Raw genomic sequence first — 20,393 nt, 5'->3', positions numbered from 1 at the left:
CCAAGCTGCTGCTCTTTGGACTTTTTTTTTTTTTTTTTGGTCCGCCTCAGTGACTGATGCAAAAGGGCCGTTAGTAAAAAAAATTCTCAAACGGCTTCAGCAAATCAAGAAAATTAATTTATTTGTGGAAATTCTCCACCGCACAGAAACAATTACTGATCATAAATGCATGATTTTTACAGTGAAATGTTGTATCGCTTTTTCACCCAAAGAATTGACCAAAGCTCCTTAATGGCTTGAATAAAAAAATGAAGACTGTCCATAAATAGAACATTGGAGTGAAAGACGCCCAAAGACAGTTCCCACTTCAGGTTTCACAATACTTGAGTTCATGTAGTCTTTGGAAAAAAACAAATGGAGCTTCCTTACTGTATTAAGTCCCCACACACTCACTTCATAAATGATAAAACTATAGGAGTTTAAAAAAAGGACACCCACACCACTTTCACGCTGTTTTGACCCCGCGTCACTTGACGATATAAAAGGCGCTGACACAGATCGAATCGTCCCAATTTAGTTGCTCTCCGTGTGAAAGGGGCGGCGACGCAGGCACTTCAGTTTCACGGCCGCATCGTTTGTGCTTGTTCTCCTCGGGCTCGGCCTATTCTACTTTTCTAGCGCTCGCGTCCGTCTTTGCTCGATCCTCTTCTGAAGAAGATTCCACGCTTTTAAAACCTTTTGGGATGGAAAGAAGAAGACCAAACACTTGATTTCACGTCACCTTCCAAAATGCGCAAAACCTGAAGCTAAAAACGAGGAATTGTGGAAAGTGTCCGAAGGCGGGTGCCGAGCGAATGTTTCCGGGGCGAGCGGCTCACCTGCTTGCGGGTGACGTCGGGCTCCCACAGCGTGCTGAGCACCACGTTGGCGTGCTCCAGCCGCTGCGCGTTGGAAACTTGGCTTCCGAGGCGGCGCTGGGCGTCCTCCGCTGCCACGCCGTCTCGCTCTGATATGCGGGACACCGCCTGGAGAATCCGGGTGAGGGGGGTGACACCTCAATTACAAATTGACGTGACGTATGACGTGGCCACGCGTGACGTGTGGCGCACCTCCTCCTCGGGGATGATGGTCACCCACACCTCATGGACCATGTCTGTCCAGCCTGCCTCCAGAAGAACCGCTGCATCCACCACGCACACATCTCGACCTGGAAGAAAAAAAGAAAAAAAAAAGTTGCACATGCGCTGTGCTTGTCACAAATTAAGATTTCGACCGAAACCTCACACCTTGGTCCCGAGCTTGGTTGATTATGTTCTTGACCAGAAGCGCAATTTCAGGCCACACGATGTCCGTGAGTGCTTTTAATCTTTCCTGAAATCAATCAATAAATCCACAGGAGCTCAACATGCGCGTCAATGTTTCGTTACCTCTTTTCCAAACACCTTCTTCCCTAAAATGCGTCTGTTGATGCTTTTATCTTCATTCAGGATATCTAAGCCGGATTAAAAAAAAAAAACAAACGAAAGTGAGGCTTGACTGTATTCGAGTGACACGTGCGAGGCGACGTGCAAGCGTACCCGATCCGAATTCCTCCACGACGCGGCGGTAGGCGGCGGTTTGCGGCTCGTAGACTTGGTGGCCGAGCTTGTCGCAGTCGATGCGGAGGGCGCCCAAGTCCTCAAGACGCTTGGCCACGGAGCTTTTGCCGCTGCCGCTCCCGCCCGTCAGCCCGATCACGTACGGCCGCAGCGGGAGATGCGGCGTGTCCTAAAAGCCGGAAGAGGCCACATGAAGCTCAGCGGGGAACTAAAAAGATGACGGGACCTACTTTGGGCGGGACGAGGAGGGTGCCCAGCAAGCGGGAGCGCAGGCTGGACGAGCTTATCTTCTCCTCCTCCGTTTCGGAGTGATGCGCGTCTTTGAGCAGCTGGATCTCGTGAAGAACCAAAGCGGGAAGGCCCTGATGTACAAACGACAACCGATACAAAAAAAACCAAAAACACTGTCACAAATCTTTTTTTATACAAATAAGATCAATAGTGCATAGTTAATAAAGAGCACATTTGTTCCACTCTTGTGTCCAGACAATTGGAATTCATTTTTATTTCGTTTGAAGTCTCATCATACTTACGCAATTTTGAGGTAAGTTTGCAAATACTTGTTGCCATCTCACCAGCAACTTATTGCTCACCTCAGTTACGCTTAAAAGAAAAAAAAAAAAGATGTCGGAAGGTGCGACTTTACATTCTCAATGCGTTTCCTGTTGACGGCCTCGCCCCCCTTGCGCGTCTCCTCGCTGACCACGATGCAGCGCAGCAGCGGGTCGACCACCGACACCCCGAGCGGGTCGTCCAGGGGCACGACCTCCACCTGCAGCGAGGGCTTGACGTCCCGCAGGAACTCGTGGAGCTTTTCCACACGCAGCTCGTACGGCTGGATGAGCTCTTTCAGGACCTTTTCTGCGGGAAGTCAGTCAAAGCCAACAAAAACGTGCTCAAGTTGGCATTTTTTAATGGATGATTAAATGGCAGCCTTACTTTTCAGCATTCCCTGGTCGCACACGCCGATGAGGAAGCGTCTGGTGGCGAGCAAGCACGACACGTTGAGCAGGGTCTTGTGGGCTCCGTGCAGGCGGTCGAAGGTGCCGCCCACCACCACGTCAGGGTACGTCTCCAACGGTCTACCCTCCTCTTGGGGTTCCGTCACCCAGGCCCCCGACTCCTCCTGCGGCGCGGCCAGCTGAGGGCGGAGCAACACCGACGGCAGGCCGGGCCGGCATGCGTAGCAGCGTCCGGCGTAGCCCTGCAGGGACTGCGTCACCTGGTGCGACTGCGCCGGGTCCTGCAGGGGGAAGTCCGTCAGCAGCACCTCGGGGGGGTGGGAAAGAGACTGCGGCGTGAGGAAGGGGCCGCCCATGCCGGACGGGGCGTGGATGTGGGAGAGCAGGACGCGGACGTCAAGGTGCCCGCACACGTCGGCCGCGTTGCTGTACAGGCGAGTGATGAGCGAGCACAGGTCGACGGCCGGCGGGATGAAAACGGGTCGAGCTTGGCCGCCGTTGCCGCCCAGGTTGAGGCCCGGGTGCAGGTGGACGTAGAGGGTGCGCTCCACCAGCTGGGCGGCCGAGCGGAGCACGGGGGTGATGCGCAGGGTGTGGAGAGGCGACGTCAGCACCAAGATGCCCGTGCTGAACATCGACATGGTCCCGGATGGCGTCGTCACGGTAACAGCCTCCCAAAAAAGGAAAAAAAAAAAGCTGCGGGGAGGCAAGACTAGTGATGAGCCACTTTAACGTGAAAAATGAGAAATTTTAGGTATACAGTGAAGCCCAACTTGGACCCAGACATGGCAAATGTGAAAATGTGCGCGTAATTGTTTGTAATTGCCTTTAGACTCCACAAGGTGGCGGCAAAGCACTGTTTTTCCTATAACCTGTGGAAATAAAGCGCTTGGTGCTTAACAATAAAATGCCACCAGGTGGCACGAAACAATATACAATCTGCAATATTTCTTGTGTGAATAAGAGGGTGACACGGGAATGGATTTTCACTCCCGTCCCATTTCAGTCCCACAGAAGAAAATCCCGTACTGTCCCGTCCAGTCCCAGTGAAAAGAATTTTCACTTGCACTGTCAATGGTCACGCCAAATCATTTGTAGTCTCTACTAAACAATAAGGTGCTGTCCGAGCCACAATAACAGGACCAAGCCTGTTACTCATTAAACATTGTCCTTGCCTAGAGGGAATTAGTTGTTTTTTTTTTGCAGAATTTAAAAGATGGATATAGTTAGCTTGTTCGGCGTGCAGCAAAACCCAAGCAAAAATTGCTTGCCAATTTTTAATATTCATTTATCATCGTTGAGAAGCTATACGTTAGCATCATGTTAGCAAAACTAGCAAGACAGTGTCAACATCACTCGGGGAGCAAAACGAACAAAAGGGTGATTTTATAAATAGTAAGTAGTGTGCCTGTGGACATACCTGCTTATTATGGTTTTGTTGTCGCCACTTTTAAGAAAAGGAAATGTTTAACCAGCCAATGCAAATGGTTAAACATAGGCTTTGACAGATCACAGTTTATGAAGGGAGAGTATGCGGATTGTCACGTGACAACAAACTGTAACCTGATTGGTGTATGTGTCAACCGAAAGGGGTGCTTGGGAAGTGAAGTTCTTTTGTGTTACGGACAGAAATGGAGATAGTTTTGATGCGTTACAGCGCAAGTTTTTTTTTGTCTTTATTCAATCAATATTTTAAAAACTAAGAATTACAATCTGTGTAATCAATTCCGCCCAAACCCGAGCGCGTTTATTTGAGTCATTGTGCATGTATGAAATATATACTTTCTATTATTTTTTTTAAATACTTTTTTATCCACTTGAAAGTGTTTGTCTTGAAGTGCCCCTATAAATGGATTCTGACCAGTCCTGCGTGTAGTTTGCTTTTCCTCACGTCAGCTGGGATAGGCTTCAGTCTCACCCTAACGAGGACAAGTGAAATACAAAAATGGCACGAGGGAGAATACGCGGATTTCTCGGTCTCAAGTTGATGGATACAACATAACATAATTATTGACAATTTAAAAAAAAAAGAGTCTCTGAAAATGTTTTGAAATGTTTTTACTTTGAGGAAAACAGCTTGTTTATACAAAACATAATAAAAGCAAACCAAGCACTACTTATTGGGCTACAGTAGTAGAAAGAGTTGCATGACGTGGCCGTGGGGGTCGGCCTGCCGGGGCAGCAGAGGCATTGCATAATTAGCAAAAAATGCACAACGTTGGCACGCGATCAAAAAAACCAAAAAAAAAAACCCAACAGAGTTCAAGTCCAACAAATTATGGAGTCACATTAAAGCCTTGTTGAAATACAGACACTTCTTTAACCACAGTAAGACTTTTTGATTTCTTTTTGCTAAATTCAAGTGAGTATCAAAATGTTTGTTGACCAGAATATGCACGCAGCGAGATTTGTAGCACCCGGAGTGAGATCGCCATATGAGAATGGAAAACCGCGTTAGTTGGCTTTCTTATCGCCGGCGCTGTCGACGGCTGCGGCGTCGTAATGGCACTTCTCCACGCATCGCCGTGGAAACCATCCACGGATGCGCTCTCCCACTGGAAAGCAAAGATAAGTTAGAGAGATTGGTAAGAATGAGGACAACCCCACGCAGTCAAAAAGCTGCAAATGTGTATCAATGCCACAAGATAGTATTGACAACTGGATTGCGTAAATGATTCAACACAACGACAGCATCTTCACACGAGGCTCTTCAACAATATTAGCTAGCATCTAACTCGTGAATTTCTTTTTTGTTTAATCTCCAACTTCTCAAATACCAAACAGCAGATAACGCGGTCGTATTTTGTTGTTTTTACCTCTGGTTTGCTCCTCGTTTAACACTTTATCTCCATACATCCACCATCTGAAAAAGAGAGATGGTTTATACATCTGATAGGAATTGAATTGTCGGAGCAAAAAAATGGACACATCCGCTCATGTTGATTACATCGTACGACCTCGTAAGTCTGGAATTGAAGACTCCTTGAAAGCAAAAGCAAGTGAGACTCACTTGGTGCCACGAGTGGCCAGGATGGTATCCCCCCGCTGTAGGCGGATCCTGGGCTCCTCTGTGCAAGGGGTCCGGAAAAAGGTTTGGAGGCCCTTGGTCATGGGGCAGCAAGCGCCGTTGTAGTCCTCCACCGCCTGGTACTGGACCTGCTGGCCGAGCCAAGACACAAATGTTGCTTATTCCAACACGTTTGGGCATGGGATGCTTTCTTCAATTTCAGACAATCAATCTGGCTTGATCGATTCCGGGTACAAATCCTGCGGCGGCCGCTCAATGTCGCCTACTTACACTTCTCACTCGCTTGTCGGCCTTCTGCTTGAGCTGCTCGATCTGTAGCGACGGGACAAGCGCAATCAAAACCGACTCCGTCACCCGAGCGACGCGAGAACGTGAGACGAGCTGACCGACCGTTAAGGTGTGCTGGTGACACTTGGCGTGGACGGGCCACAGGATGCCGTCTCCTCTGGGCGCCCCCGACCACGTGAAGACCTCCTTCAAGTTGAGCCAGCGGCTGCCGAGGTCGTACGGGAAGATGAACTCCTCCCCGGTTTGGTAGTGCTGTATTCTGTCTTTGGCCTGCTTGGCCGGGAGAAAAGTGGAGTCTTTAATTGGTCCCACAGTGAGGAAAGAAGAAGCAAACTAACACAGTGGAAGCTCTCCAATTTGGTCTGTGTAGCTGGCTGACTTTTCACATTTCAGGCAACGTTTCAGCCACATTTTAAAATGACAACGAGCCATACGAAGGTCAACTAAAAACTAAAGTAAAACTAGGCATTGTTAAGGATATTTTGCCAAAGTCATCTTATTAAAAAAAACAAAAAAACAACAACACATGACATCACCAATGGCAGTTTCCAGATCAAAACAAATTACATTGACGAATATGACGGGAAGTACAAACAAGTTAACGTGTTCCCCTTGCCAAGAGCTTTAAACAAAGATCCCAAATTGTAGCATTGATTTTTCTTCCGGTAGCTTTGAAGCACAGTTTATATGGCGTATGTGCATGGGAAGAAAATATGAAATTTTGTTTCCCTTGAAGACATCACGGAGAGGGAACAGGAAGATATTTGTGGAGCAACACTGCCATCTAGTGGCAGTTTACAGGTATGGCAGGAATTTACAATCGTATCAAACTAAAGTAAACCAACCACCCTCATAATTGTACAAAATCCCCCACTGACAAAGTGGAAAAAATTACTAAAAATAAATAGAATAAAATTAAATCATTCCCAACACATTTGCTGATGTACCAATAATATACTCAAGTCGATTGAATATAATGAATGTATATGGGCAACGAAAAAAAAAAAGAATAAGCACAATTAATAAGACGAGCATTCTGACCTTTTCCTCGATCCAGGATTCTATTGAGGTTTTGTTTCGAAGGATGACTTTCATCTGAAAAATAAAAAAATAAAAGAATAATATAACAACATCAATATTTACATATTATTTCGCTAAGGCGTGCATTGCCCATGAGACAAAACGGCCACATGTCGCGATTCCAATGGACCTGTATGACGAAGAGCATGCCGACGGCGATGGTGGTGCCGAGCGCCAGGCCCAAAGCGAAGAGTGTGGCGGCAAAGGCTGCGACGCTGAACGGCATGAGGGGCTGGCTCTGACGAACGGCGCTCATGTCGATCTTCACCGTACTCCACCCGAAGGAGATCTGGAGGAAAAATGACCGTTATTCATGCTGAATAAATAGAAATATAATTCAAACCCATTCTGCACTATTCAAAGAAAAACTCGCCAATTTAAATAATTGTGCAATTCCCTAACATGCCACAGGATGGCGCCAAAGCCCTGTCGAATAAAAAGGGCAGTGCTGTGGCACCATCTTGTGACGCCGATGTGCAATTTTCAAAGCATTTTAGAATTATGTTATGTTGAAGATTGACTTGCAAGTGTTTTAGAATCATAACTTGTCACATATTAACGGTTTAAACTACCAATAGAGGGAATTCTAAAACTATTAAAGAGGGCATCCAGAGTGATGTTTCACTTTATGATGCTAAAAGGAGAAGGAGCTCGGGCGGTGCGCTCACCCTCTCGTAGAGCTGCGTGTACATGGTCATGACAAAGATGGCGGCGGCGTGCGCGCAGCCCAGCGGGGCCAGAAGCAGGAAGCTGGTGAAGTAGGCGTGGTTCTGATGGCCGCAGCAGTTGTTGATCCACGGGCAGTGGTGGTCCATCTTCATCACGCACCTGCGGGGGAGTAACACATACCGATATACACAGAAAGGCATTTTAGTCAAAAACTTGAGTCAACAAAAACTTTGCATCACCTGCACATTTTCATTTGTGTATGTCATCCAATTGCAGGTTGACAAAATGACAATAAAAATGCATTTAGATCGGCATTATTTCCGCAGCAAATTATTTCAAACAAAGCAGCGAAGGCTCGTGACGTGTACCTGTTACACTTGCGGCAGTGGTGGGACCTCGGAGCCTTGAACCCTTGGCACACTTTGCAATACTGCAAGTACTGCGCGTCCTCTTGATTCTCCTGTTTGGGAAACGTGTGGGGACGGAGGCGCGCACCAATAAACGACACGAATAACTTACGTCACCATCCGCACTGAGGGCGCTTACTCACCGGCTTCCAAGCGAGAGGGATGTACCCCGGCCCTACGAACATGGCATTGAAGTAGTTGTAGAGGATGAGGACGGTCCAGTTGAGGAGCATGATGAAATTGATGCTGCCGCCGGTCGTGTCCAGAGGCCAGTACCAGATGATGGAATCTAGCACGGCCACGGTGGAGCACACACAGATGACTGACAGGGCGATGACCGGCCCCCAGTGGCACAACCGGCGCACTTCGTGGAAGTTGTCCCACGCCACTAAGTTCATGATGAGGCAATGGGGACTATTTAAAACGTGAGGCTGCGACGGGTTACTTTGTGTTATCTTGCAAAGTCAGCGGTGAGGACGGTGCACATATTTTGACACTTGTGCTTCCGGTGAGCCGGTCACGAGGCTGATCTGGGCTCAGCAGGACATCCTGTGTGCCTTTGTTGTTGGTCCTGGGAGTGAGCAGCATCCTCTACTGGCGCTCTCAGAAGGATGCTATGCTCCAATTCCCCATCTTGGAAGGAAGAAACAGTAGGAATGTCATTTAGGTACATCAACAAGTCCAAGTTGAAAATTGCTTTCAACATGACTCTTGTAAGCAGAGACAATTCATTTGAAATGAAAGTAACTAAATATGTTAAAGTACCATTCATGGAAAACAAAGCAAGGGAACACATAACATGGAAGAGCAATCATTTCTGAGTGTGCGTTTTAAGTCACAAAATTACCATCGAGGCGTGCTAGCCGGCTAGCTCGTTAGCAAGCAGCTCAAGACAAGCGTCAAAAATATATTTACGACAAAGTCAACACGATCAGCAGACTATAATGTTACTTACGGATATAGAAATCACAGTTTGTGCTTCTATTCGGGTTTGAATGCCAAGGAAAAAGCGGCCACTTTAATGGACCAAGCCGGCCACTTCCTTGTTTCTTCTCCCTTCGTCTGTGGCGTGGTAGGAACACTTCTCTTGTCGTCGTTGTATGTAGGGGACATTTGGGGGAAGTTACTCTCCTATGTTATAATAGAATTAATTATCATATTTTGATAATACACGTCAACAAATTTACATTGTTTGTATGATTAATTAAAAATGATCATTAAATGAACTATTCATAGTGTCACTGAAAATAACGAAACAAATAGAAAAATAAACAGAAGACGGTAGCCAACCGAGTCCGTTCTTTTCCGGACATCTTTTACAGCAACGCAAGGAAGGGACACCCGAGAGCTGCTGTTTTTATTATTGTGAGCTTGAAGACAACTTGCATTTAAACGCATAAGACAACATGTCTTCAGACTTCGAAGCCTACGAGCAGGACTTTGGAACAGTTACAGCGGAAATTACCAACAAAATTGGGAGAATTCCCAAGCTGGGCGGAGGTAGGCGAGTGCACCGCTCTCAATCAGTCGACGAGGCGAGGCTAGCTAATATCGCAATATCGTAATATCGTTTGGAGTGCTTCATATCAAATAAGCGTCATTTCAGAACGGGACTATACGTCTCAAGTAGTCAGGTCTAGGAATTAAGTCGCTGTCTTCATTAATTTTGTGTCATTTCCTCTGACTTGTAAAGACATTTCGAAAGTCACACATTGAAAGTTAATTAAAACAAGATTTATGTGTTATCAATGTATATTTTATTCAGTCCAAGCTACCTCTTTCTTACTTATACGAGATTTGCCCCAAACTCCCTATAATAATTATGTTAAATATCATATAAATGATTATTTAAAACGTGTTACAAGTAAATGTAAGCCTTAACACGTGTGAAAAGTGAGTGAGAATGGTGTTAATTGAAAAAAAGAATTATTGGTGGTACCCACTTCAATCTGCCATTGACCATGATCAATTTCAGGAAAAGAACATTCTGCTCTGTCAATTTGAAGTAATGTTTTTCATGACATCACATTTCTTGAGCACCGCAACTTTCTCTGTGCATTCAAGACAACAAAATTTTCCATCTCCTGTTTGTCTTGAAATTGGCTGTCCTGAATTGATTTAAGTGCAGGGCAACAGACTTGGATATTCCGGTTGGGAATTGAATTGCAAATTGAATCTGAGCTAAAGTCAGAAATAAAATCTCAAATACAAAGTTCAGTTGTAATAAAATGTTACCAAAAATGAAGTCTGGAATTGAATAAAAATTTGTGAAATTAGAAATGAAATGATCAATAGAATCGGGACTTGAATCGGGAATCAAATCAGAAATCGTATTAAACAGAAATTGAATTGATCTGTTCTACAGATTTGGGTCAGAAACCAAATTGGTAATTGAATCTGAAATGAAATCAGAAAGCAACTCAAACTAGGATTTTGGATTTGAAAAAATCTGAAATGTAAAAATGTCATCCATTAAAACAGCGCAACACGATGCGCTTATTCAAATGACTATCGCTGGTCAAATGAATGCACAAGCAGTCCTAAAGTGTTCCAATGGGAGGGGAGCAGTGGGGGAGGGGGGGTCCCGATGTTGAAGATGAGCCGCGTCGGGGTGAGAGGCGGCGCACGGCGCTTTCCCGACTCGCGAGCCGAGCTGACACAACGTCGCTTCCCCGTCGAGGCAACAAAGGCCTCTCCCGCGCACGCCAATAAATAAGTACCAGACGTCACGCAAACGCGCCGGCAATGTGTAAATATAGCTTCAAATGTGTCCTCGCGTTGCATTTTTATTTTGTTCTTCTCCACCCCCACCCGCCAGCACCATTGGCACCTTTTGCGGGGGCTGTTGTCACGAAGCGCCTCCTGATCAATATGTGTTCTCTTCTTCTTCCCTTTCAGAGGAGAAGACACAGCTGGTTCTAAATGTCGACAAACAGCTTGAAGAAGTCAGAGAGTTGGTATGTCTTTGATGGCTCATTTCCACTTCGGAAATAACGAACTGGGCGGGAGCGTTGTCAAACGGCGAGGAAGCTCCCCACTTTTGTGATTACTCGCCTGCTAATGTTTTCGTTTTTTTTTAAGTGACACCCACCGTGACACATTTCAAGCCGTTCTCTCCGAGCGGGCGTGCTCATGCGAACGAGCCCGACGAGAGACAAATTGTCTCGTTATGTCACGGTGATTAGTCAAAACATCCGCCTTAGCCACGCATCAAATGCGCTCTCGCGTGGATTTGTTTGTCGACGTTTTCCTCTGTCACAACTTTCACGGTGGCGAGATGAGTGACGTCGCTTTGCGGTCTACACGAGAACACGCTTAATTAACAGCACGCCACTTTTGTCATTTGCTCAAGTTAACTATTTCCAGAGCTGTCTTGTTTGGGCCACGCCACATGTAAAACCGACAAGTACACAGATGTACAGTGCAACTTCTTTGACGTGCGAGAAGGGTTGCAAAAATTCTGGCAAATTTCATGGGAATGAATAATTATGACAATAAAGCAGAAATGGCAAAAAATGGAAAGTTGCCTCTTAAAGGGGAACTCAAAGCAAATATTTCCTTTGCTACATTCTGTTCAGCAGAGGGCGGAGTAAGGCGTTTTTTTTTTTTCTTTTTGTTTTTTCGGGTTTGCGTCGTGATCTTGAGGTAAAGAGTGAGGCTTCGCTCTAGTCACCTTAAAAAAAAAGTAACAGAGCAATTAAGGTACTATGCCGACTAAAACATGGCGCAAACACCGGAAAAAAATAAAAAATTGTACTATTTGGGCTTGAAAATGAAACCTTGAATGTAAAAGTGACGTCTTGACTTGGGAATTGTTTCGTCAGTTGGAGCAGATGGACCTGGAGGTGCGCGAGATCCCCGTCCAGAGCCGAGCCATGTACAACAGCCGCCTGAAGAGCTACAAGCAGGAGGTGGAGAAACTGGAGAAGGACTTTGTAAGTACTCGGCAGTCGGACACGGTTACTAAGTCATCAGTTTGTTGAATTTCATTTAAATTCTCAACATTTAAAAAGAGAATTCATTCAGAAAGGAAGAAAAAAGGTTAATGTCCGACTTAATAGCTAAAAAATGTTTTGCATAAAATCCTACTAAATTGACCAACTTTGTCATCACTGCTGTTCTTAAAATGACCCCGAAATGTTGACATCAAGCTAGTTAGTCTGTAAATACGCTACGAAATATGTCTTTTTTGTTTGGTACTAAAATGAAAATGATTACCCAAAGTCATGACCTCGAAATTGGGACTTTTCCCGCCTTAACTTTTCCAGCTAGTCAACAACACCTTCACGAAAAACAAAAGTGAAATACAACTGAACTGTCCTTAGGCAGTGATTGATTGGCTTGCCACTAGGGGGAGCCGGCGTGGCATAGTTTTGAGAATGACTGACGTAAGGCGATGTGATGCAAAGCGGCCCTGAACGGATGCGCTTTGCTCACGGAGGCAGAGAGAAAAGCGGCGCCTCTCAACGGCCACTTTGATCACGCAAAGAGGAGGCCCAACGTCGGCTTAATCTCATCAAATTTATCGGGTAAACACAGCCCGCCGTGTTCAAAGGATCTTGTCGCCGTGTCCCGGCGGGGACGGCGGGGGTCCGCACGTCTGCTGCGGCTCAGGAACAACATTCCTTTTTTTTCTCCCATTTTTATTTTCATTTTTCCTTTTGTTTTTTGCTTTTAAAATGATCAAGTGTCAAGAACGCGATCGCTTTTGACGTCGACATGCGATGAAGATGTCAGCCATAAACTAGTCAACATTAATAATGATAATAATAATGGTGACAACAATGCATTAATTAGCAGTGACTGTTTTTTCAGATAAAATAAATTATAGAGGTAACTGTGATGATATACTTGTGATAAAATGCTGTACTACACTGTACTATTTAAATGCAATTATTTTTATTATTTTTAAATTTTTTCTTTCATCAATAAAAAGAAGAAAAAAATGGGGGATAATAAGATTTAATTTAATTATTTTATTGCTCTAACCTAATGAGAGCAAGTGGTATAGAAACTAATTAATTGAATTTGTTTTAGGTTAAATATGTGTATATAATTTGATGTAATTATTGAGATGTACTTAACCGACCGCCCTGATGAGGAAAAACTCAAATATTGAAATATTTAGTCAAATGTTTGTTTTTATTTTGGTGTTTAGTCCACCAAATTAACGTGGAAAAGCCTTCCATGAAAAAAGATTGAATTTCTTCAAAAGTAATTGTATTTAATTTCAATCTCGCATACCGATCTTCAAACCTTTGTTGCGTTTTTTTGGGCTGTTGTGCTTTGGCTGCTCGTGGCCGCTGCTTCCTCTTTTTGCCCAGCAGATGGCGACATTGCTCCAAGAATGTCTGCAAGGTTCATGACAAGGACAATATTGGGCTGCATTTAGCAAATGACTTTTTGCCCCTTTTTTCATCTTTGATCATAAAATACAGCCTCTTATTGCTTTGTTTGATCTTCACTCTTTGTAAAACATTTTGCTTCGTCAATGTCCTTGCGGGAGACACTTTGCCTTCATTTATTGCTACACTTGTAACCGATGGCCAAATTGATCATTTAAGTCGAAAAAGCGGTGCCCTGACTTAAGGGTTGAATTTCTTCCGTGACTGTGCTCGTAACGCAAACGGTTCACGTCGCTGATTAATTTCCACCATTGAAATAATTCTCATACCATGAAGCCATTTCGGAGCGCTATCAAATCCAAAACGGAGTTAACTCCTTCGGCTACATAGATGCTAAATTCTGCGCTCAACAGGTCAATTTTAAATTAAACAATGTCTCTAAAAATGATTTCTCATTGATTTCATTTATGAATCGATTATTTGTCACCAAATCATTCCACCTCTAATTTCAAGCTGGAATTGACTGGCCCTCGTCCGTTTGTTATCGGAACGGATTTTCTCGGAATGAAAAAGGTTGGCAAAATAAAAGTAAAAACTGATTGTGGCCGGTTGTTGATAAGTTTGCGGTCAGGGAGTGTCTGAAGCTCTCTAAAGTCACGTTATCGCTCTACTGCACTTAATATTTTCCATTCGAGGATCCTTGTTCTCTACTGCCCCCTAGTGGCCAAAAAACCTGTCGCACTCGTGCATTCTTGACTTTGTTGAAGGTTCATCGGCAGTGGTTGAGCACAAAGCTGTGAGGAATCCTGTTGATGGATAACGCTGAAGTGGGAAATGGAGGCCGGCGAAGGTCAAGGTGGTGTCGGCCCGAGTGACGGGACGCTATTTTCCTTCTCACAATGAGTCGGGGGATGTCATTGGTCACCTCCATTCCGGATCGCAGCCAATGTCGTCTTTGTGAGTCCGATACCATTTCATCCAGACGCTTCTTTTCAGTCGGCCGTCATTATTGCCGTGGATGCTTACGCTTACGTCGCTACTTCACTTCAATGAGGCCTCGGTCGCATTCTGTGCGTCATTACGCTCACCTTTCCCTTTGCTCACTTCTGTTGTTTGCCGTTTCAGTCACGGTCAAGTGGGATCCGTGACTGTCTCTTTTCATTTGGAAATAGAAAAAGCCGCCCAGGGAGGTAATTAATGCCTTTCCAAAGCCCAACCTTGAAATGTGGAGCACTTTATTTGCCAGATAGACCAATGAGGTGAATAGAATGTTGGCACGCCCCCCCCCCCCCCAACTTTCTTTGTATTCTTTTCTTTTTTTCCACTCTATCAGTTTCATTCGTGACCTTCTCAAAATAACTTCAGCTTTCAAACGGGCCCATCAACACGCAATCTTTGTTTAATGAATACCCGCAAACGCCCCATCGAGCCTGTCGGGCGCGAATGCTCGCAAACCAAATCGTGTCACTTTTAAACTGGACGCAGGTGACGGTGCCTTGCAACGTAACGAGCAAAAGTGCCGCACTTGTGTGTGTGAAGCACCCGGCGGCAGCTATTTGAGGAAATGCCATCACGTCGGCGTGTGAAAGCTCAAAAGGTTGTTGCAATATCCAACTTTGCTGAGCTCGGTAGAAACTTTTTTCCTTTTACGAATGGGAAATGGGAGGCATTTATTTGAGGTAGGTCTTGACTTTTTTTTTTTGGGGGGGGGGTAACGCACCTGGCCCTAGTTGTTGGAGGAAATGCGACACATGAGCGCAGGATGTCACGTCACATTGCCAAAGTGCAAGAAGTCCTTTGTTGAGTTTTGTAGTAAATAGTTTTGTTGAATGTTGTGGCCACGCAGGCTAAAAAGTCGTTGCTCTCAAAGCCACGTTCTTGAGACGCTGGCACAGTGTTTTGTGCTCGGCAGTCCTTTAAGGCATGAATGAATATTCACAGGCATGTTTTTTTTTTTTTTTTAATTAGCAGTCGGGGACAAGTGAAGGTTGTGGAGGCTTGACCGAAAAACGGAAAGTTTTGAATGTCATTATTTTATTTTTTTTCTTAAAGCTGAGATGTCGTCTCTGCACCATTACACACTCGCATTGTTGTAATCCATCATGAAGGCCTCGTGTCGTTTTGACCTCGGCCGTCGTCAAACGGCGGCGGACATGACAGACCGACACGAGTTGGCTGCTTTCAAATGCCCCCACACACACACTCACACACACCAAGACTCCCGCCTCACTTGTTCTAATTCAGCTGCAAAGCCAAAGCAGATTGACTCTTTTCATGCTTGCGGCGGCCCCATCAGTGACACCAAAGTCGAAGCACTCGCGGCTCGCCATGAAAAAGCCGGCGAGATTTGAGATGTAAACAAACGGATCTTGTTGTCGTACACTTGCGTCCTATTCCTTTTTTTTTTTGCGGATTTGTCGCGTGGTGTGCTCATCTTTAACAACGCACAAGTTTGCTCATAAGCTCATTTTTCTTCACCCGGCTCGTTTTGTTTTGGTGGGATTTGATATTTGAATGGCAGCGGAGGGTCAACGCAGGCTTGGAGGACGCCGTCGCGCAAACAACTGCCGGCTGAGCACGCTTTGTGCGTTGGAATTGATCTCTATGGGAATAAGCTGAAAGTAACCAGACGGGACATGTTACAAAACTCATAAAAGTGATAATATTCGTAATAGCGCCTTGCAAATGAATATTTTGCCATCAAGATCCCTTTCTCACTGTTTTTTTTTTTTTTTTGCTGTATCTTGACATGAAAGTTGTATATTTTGTGAGTCACTAACCGGACACAAACACTTCTATTTACATTTAGGATATTTTCATTTTGAGAAAAAGTCATGTATTTTTATTTGTAATATTTTTTTTAACAAAAATTTGAAGTCATTATTTGTTGAGAAACGCTTATCATCTTGATCTCATTTTGCAATATTAATAAAAATAAAACACTTGCGGGAATTACGCCAAATTCATCGATGCGGTCGATTTGCGTCTTCTCTGCAAGCAGATTTTCTTCGTTACCTGCCAGCCTCGACGTCGCGTCTTTTCGCACCTCATCAATCACGTGAGCTCTTCACGCTAACACTTGTCTAGATGGCCCACCGCGTTTTTTTTCTTTTCTTTTTTCTCCGTTTGTTTGTTTGTTAGCTCGCAAAGCGTTCTCCTATCGCTTCCTCTCTCGCTTATCTGGCAAAGTCGCACACAGTCACTCGCTGGCTGACAGCGATCAGTATAGCTTTCAGACGCTCGTCTGGCTGTGCAAAAAGAGAGAAAAGAAAAGGCCCTCCCAGGGTCCCCTCGCTGTCCTCGGGGCTCGTGTGATTGAGTGACTTGCCGTGAGTGTGGAGGGAGGGCGCAGATAATAAGGGAGGGAAACATAAAGACGTAGGGCGATGATATGATAACATCCCCTTCCTCTTCACCCCCCCTTCCCCCCTTCTAGCGCATCACTTTCTTCTTCGCCATCCTTCCCCCGGTGTCTGCAGCCCGTCCCGCTCAGCGCCGTAAAGCAGAAGTGACATGTGACACCCGCTCCCCAGTGATGTGCTGACAAGCGGGTACTAGAATAGGTGACAATGTTTTTTTTTTGCACCCAAGACTGGCTTACGTGTGGAGGATTCATGAAGTATTCATGAAATATATTATGAATCATTGGCTTCTCTATCACTCTCTGTTTTTTTGTTTTTTTTACAGCACTGGCATTTTGCTTTTTAATAACAGAAAGAGATCAACGGAAGAGTTTGTGTATTGATGATATATATATATATAAATCTACATATATAATTTTTTTTTTTTAACAACAATTAACTCATAATATGAATGACCCGTTTTCTGATTTACTTTTTTTTCTCGGTAGTCTTTGGAGCACTTATTTCAAATTATTTGACTGGAAAAAAGTCCATCATTTGCCTAACAGCACAGCTACCCAAGTCATATTTGAACATTTTTTCTGAAAATGTTCAACTTGGGCAACAATCATTAGCATCGTTGCTTATAACATAGCTGAGCGTTTTTGGAAAAAAAAAAAATGACGAGACATTTTTAGGCAGCTCATTGTTGTTTATTTTGGATATTGTTAGCCAAAAGCATTATTTACCTAGTTGCTTTTGGACTTGCTATTTTAGTATCAATCAAGAAAACCACATCCATGCTAAAACTTTTTTTCCAAATAACACAAATGCAAAAAAAAACTAAACTATTTTTAATTGCCATTGTTAGTCTCATAGCATCACAAATGTGTGCGCTACAAATTGTATATTTTCTTATTTTCTGAAAATGCTAAAAAATGAGCGAGGTCGCTCTGCTTTCAGGCTCACAATTGAATCCTGCCATTGCATTGTATTTATTTATGTATTTTTTAAAATATTGCTGCAAATTCCAAGACAAGACCTGATGACTGCCGGGAAAGTGCTTGGGTGGTTCAGGCATGCGTGCATGTGTGTGTGTGTGTGTGTGTGTTCAGGGGGAGGGGGCGGTGTTCTCATCAGCATGTGAATGTGTCACCCGCCATGTGAAATAACAAAGTAACACCTCAATATGTAGCGATAATGATCTGGCTAAGTCCCGATGCGCGTCCCGTCGTATTCTTATGCTAATCGAACCCGCCGTTGGCCCGCGACAATGGTCACGTTACAAGAAAAGGCAAGATAGTCTTCGCCGAGTCCATGTCCACCGCACGCACACACCGGCGGGCCGACGCGGCCGCCTTTTGTGTCTAGCTTTGCTATTTTTTTTCACCACAGTTTTCAATTTTAGATAAGAGCCCGAGAACAGACATCAAACTAAAAATGAATCCAAATGGAGGTGAGAAGTGAGTCTCCTTCCAAGGCGCTTTATTTTCCACAAAGTCCAGTCCACTGGAGTCTCTAGTGTAGTTTTTTATATAAATACTTGTGTTCAAAAAGGAAAATGTCTGGAAACAGAAAAAAAAAAATTGATATATTTTCAAGAAAATAAGTATCCTTTTTTGGAGGAAATATTTCTTTGGTGAAAAATATATTTTCCAGAAATGCATTTTCAGGAAGAAGGACATGTTTTCACGTTGAATGGTAAACTTTTATTTTTGTCGCACGGAAATTCGAAAGGTCGTGTTTCCAAAATGAGTTTTCCAAACCCCCCCCAAAAAAGACATAAAATATGTTTTTGAATGAACTTGTATTGATTGTTTTGGGGAAAAAAATCAAACAAACGAGAATAAAAGAAGGCACGTTTCAAATAGATTTTTTTTTCAGTAAAAAAAAAGGCTTGTTTTCAGAATTCTCAGTGATTGTCTGGAAAAAAAGTTGAGATTTTTGCTTTATTCTTCCAAATATGAATTCGGAATTCAGGGAATAATGTGCTTTACTCTTTGAAAAAGATTTTTAATCAAAAGAAGCATGAAAAGAATCCAGGAAAAAAAGTCAAATTCTTTAGGAAAAATAAATGTGTATAATTTTGTGATAATAAAAAACCCACACACGCCCAGACTAACTCTTCCACCTTTTGTGTCTAGCTTTTTTTCCCCCCTTTTTCTTTTTTATGACAGTTTTCAATTTTAGATAAGAGCCCGAGAATAGACATCAAACAAAAATGAATCACAAGTGGAGGTCAAGAGTGAGCCTTCCTTCCAAAGTGGAGGAACTGGTTAAAAGTGAAGGTATTTTCCTTTTTCCACAAAAACACACACACTCAGGGGGTGTGGGGTGTGTGTGTGTATTTGGGTGAGCCTTGTGCAGGTAGCCACGGGCTAATGGGCCGCTTGGTTGCCGGGTTTGCCAGGTAGCCTGTCAGGAAAATCCCTCCTCCACTTTGCTGTAATCTCACCTTTCTCTCCGGTGCTGACCTGGGGAGGCCCACTTTATTCCCCCACGCTCCCCCCGCCCCCCCCACCTTCTCCCCCCGACGGCTCTGCTCTATCGATTCCCTCCCGTGAACCGACGCTGTCTGCCCGTCTTTAGCACCGGCAGCACCTGCCCCCCCCCCTTCCCCTTCCCCTTCCCTCGCCCCCCTCCTCGATCCTCCCGTCTTCCTCTCTCGCCTTTACACGTCCCGACCGCGCGACCGAGGCAAAATGGGGCGCCTTTGATTTTTCATTAGGCGCACCTCCATATTTTAATACAAGGTTTAATGGACCCCCCCAAAGCCACAAAGAGCTCGTTCAATCAAAGCCCTCCTTCAATTTGCTCCTTTTTTGTTGCATCCACGCTCGCTCGCTCGCCGTCGTCGTCTTCGGGCCACTCGTCAAGGCCTCAAATGACTCAGCGGCTTGCTGCTATCACAGAGGTGCGAGCTTGAAAGCCCCCCTCAGCCCCCCTGTCGCCCCCTCGGACCCCCCAGGGACGCTGTTTACTTCCATCTTTGATAGATGTTGGTCATTTTAAGTGAAATGGATGCCTTAAAAAAAAAACAAAGACGGCTCACCTCGCTCTTTGTGTGCTTGATGATTTTTGGTTGTTGTTGTCGGGTGACACACTTTTGCTTTTTCATGGAAGGAGAGCGAACGCATTGCAGGCGTCGAGTGGAAAGCCACCAAAGGCGCCAACCTGTGAGCTAATGAGAGGGGCCCCCATGCTGTTATCTGAGGCGCCCGGCTCCTCTTTTCTCCGCCGTCGTCGCCGTTCTCTCCGAAGGAGGCTCTCTTTTTTTTTAAAATTTATTTATTTATTTTCCGTATACAGTAGCCCCTCGTGCGAGCGAAGCAAAGATGGAAATAAAACAAATGCACGCTCCCGTGCTTGCTTTACATCTGAAAAAAAAAAACATTCAATCTTGTTCTTTGCAGTATTGCGCCGCTCGCTTTCCTTTCTGGATGGCGGAGACGAAGAAGCTAGAAGCGCCGCACTGAAAAAGACAGAAAGATTTTCAGGACAAAAAAGGTGCTTATTTTTTTAGATAGAAAGTTGAATCTTGTTTTGAAGAAATTTTCAAGAACATACAGAAAAAAAGCTCTACATTTCTTCAGATAAAAAATGCAACTTGAGACACAATTTTGAGACTTAAGAAACATTTCCGTGTAGATTATTTTGTTGGTTTATTTGTAAAGCCATGGATGGGAAAATGTTGATTTTTACTTTTTTTCACATATTTTATGAACAAACCTGTAG

At 44.5% G+C, this 20,393-nt stretch overlaps 3 protein-coding genes across 6 annotated transcripts in view; 1 reads left to right on the top strand and 2 right to left on the bottom strand.

The window, feature by feature from the left end:
- Nucleotides 1-104: 104 nt before the first annotated feature.
- coasy (CoA synthase) lies at nt 105-4,070 on the bottom strand. The gene is made up of 10 exons (XM_088284941.1): nt 3,921-4,070; nt 2,478-3,196; nt 2,185-2,399; nt 1,769-1,900; nt 1,518-1,707; nt 1,368-1,432; nt 1,227-1,311; nt 1,050-1,147; nt 819-965; nt 105-675 (listed from the first exon to the last, which is right to left on the bottom strand). Exons 2-10 carry the CDS (start codon nt 3,139-3,141, stop codon nt 607-609), a joined length of 1,665 nt encoding a protein of 554 aa, XP_088141067.1. The 5' UTR covers nt 3,142-3,196; nt 3,921-4,070; the 3' UTR covers nt 105-606.
- A 473-nt stretch (nt 4,071-4,543) lies between these two features.
- zdhhc6 (zDHHC palmitoyltransferase 6) lies at nt 4,544-9,094 on the bottom strand. 2 transcript variants are annotated; one of them, XM_088284736.1, is made up of 11 exons: nt 8,928-9,094; nt 8,116-8,605; nt 7,934-8,025; nt 7,565-7,724; nt 7,027-7,185; nt 6,858-6,911; nt 5,919-6,086; nt 5,799-5,840; nt 5,511-5,659; nt 5,317-5,363; nt 4,544-5,055 (listed from the first exon to the last, which is right to left on the bottom strand). In XM_088284736.1, exons 2-11 carry the CDS (start codon nt 8,368-8,370, stop codon nt 4,955-4,957), a joined length of 1,227 nt encoding a protein of 408 aa, XP_088140862.1. In that variant the 5' UTR covers nt 8,371-8,605; nt 8,928-9,094; the 3' UTR covers nt 4,544-4,954. The 2 variants fall into 2 exon arrangements, with proteins under 2 accessions (XP_088140862.1, XP_088140863.1); XM_088284737.1 differs by having other exon boundaries at nt 5,511-5,656.
- Nucleotides 9,095-9,267: 173 nt separating this feature from the next.
- The window catches only part of vti1a (vesicle transport through interaction with t-SNAREs 1A), a 74,582-nt gene continuing 63,456 nt past the window's right edge, over nt 9,268-20,393 (top strand). For 2 of the 3 annotated variants that reach the window (XM_088284738.1, XM_088284740.1), the window contains exons 1-3: nt 9,268-9,472; nt 10,871-10,929; nt 11,797-11,907. In XM_088284738.1, coding sequence (XP_088140864.1) covers nt 9,379-9,472; nt 10,871-10,929; nt 11,797-11,907 — 264 coding nt within the window. In that variant the 5' untranslated portion in view covers nt 9,268-9,378. The remainder of the gene's footprint in view (nt 9,473-10,870; nt 10,930-11,796; nt 11,908-20,393) is intronic. The other variant, XM_088284739.1, reaches the window with a different exon arrangement.

The sequence above is a fragment of the Idiotropiscis lumnitzeri genome, chromosome 20 (genome assembly GCF_059441095.1).
Source record: "Idiotropiscis lumnitzeri isolate Australia: NSW breed Sydney's pygmy pipehorse chromosome 20, RoL_Ilum_1.0, whole genome shotgun sequence".
NCBI classification, from domain to species: domain Eukaryota; kingdom Metazoa; phylum Chordata; class Actinopteri; order Syngnathiformes; family Syngnathidae; genus Idiotropiscis; species Idiotropiscis lumnitzeri.
The sequence above is the reverse complement of the archived record's forward strand: the minus strand, read 5'-3'. Positions and strand labels throughout refer to the sequence as shown.

Coding starts and splice junctions, on each gene's coding strand:
- zdhhc6 (XM_088284736.1), bottom strand. CDS start 8,370: ATGAACTTAGTGGCGTGGGACAACTTCCACGAAGTGCGCCGGTTGTGC. Junction 7,186..7,564: donor ACACGCAGCTCTACGAGAGG/GTGAGCGCACCG, acceptor TTTTTCCTCCAG/ATCTCCTTCGGGTGGAGTAC. Junction 5,841..5,918: donor GTCACCAGCACACCTTAACG/GTCGGTCAGCTC, acceptor CCGTCGCTACAG/ATCGAGCAGCTCAAGCAGAA.
- coasy (XM_088284941.1), bottom strand. CDS start 3,141: ATGTCGATGTTCAGCACGGGCATCTTGGTGCTGACGTCGCCTCTCCAC. Junction 1,312..1,367: donor AGAAGGTGTTTGGAAAAGAG/GTAACGAAACAT, acceptor GATTGATTTCAG/GAAAGATTAAAAGCACTCAC. Junction 676..818: donor CCGACGTCACCCGCAAGCAG/GTGAGCCGCTCG, acceptor CCATCCCAAAAG/GTTTTAAAAGCGTGGAATCT.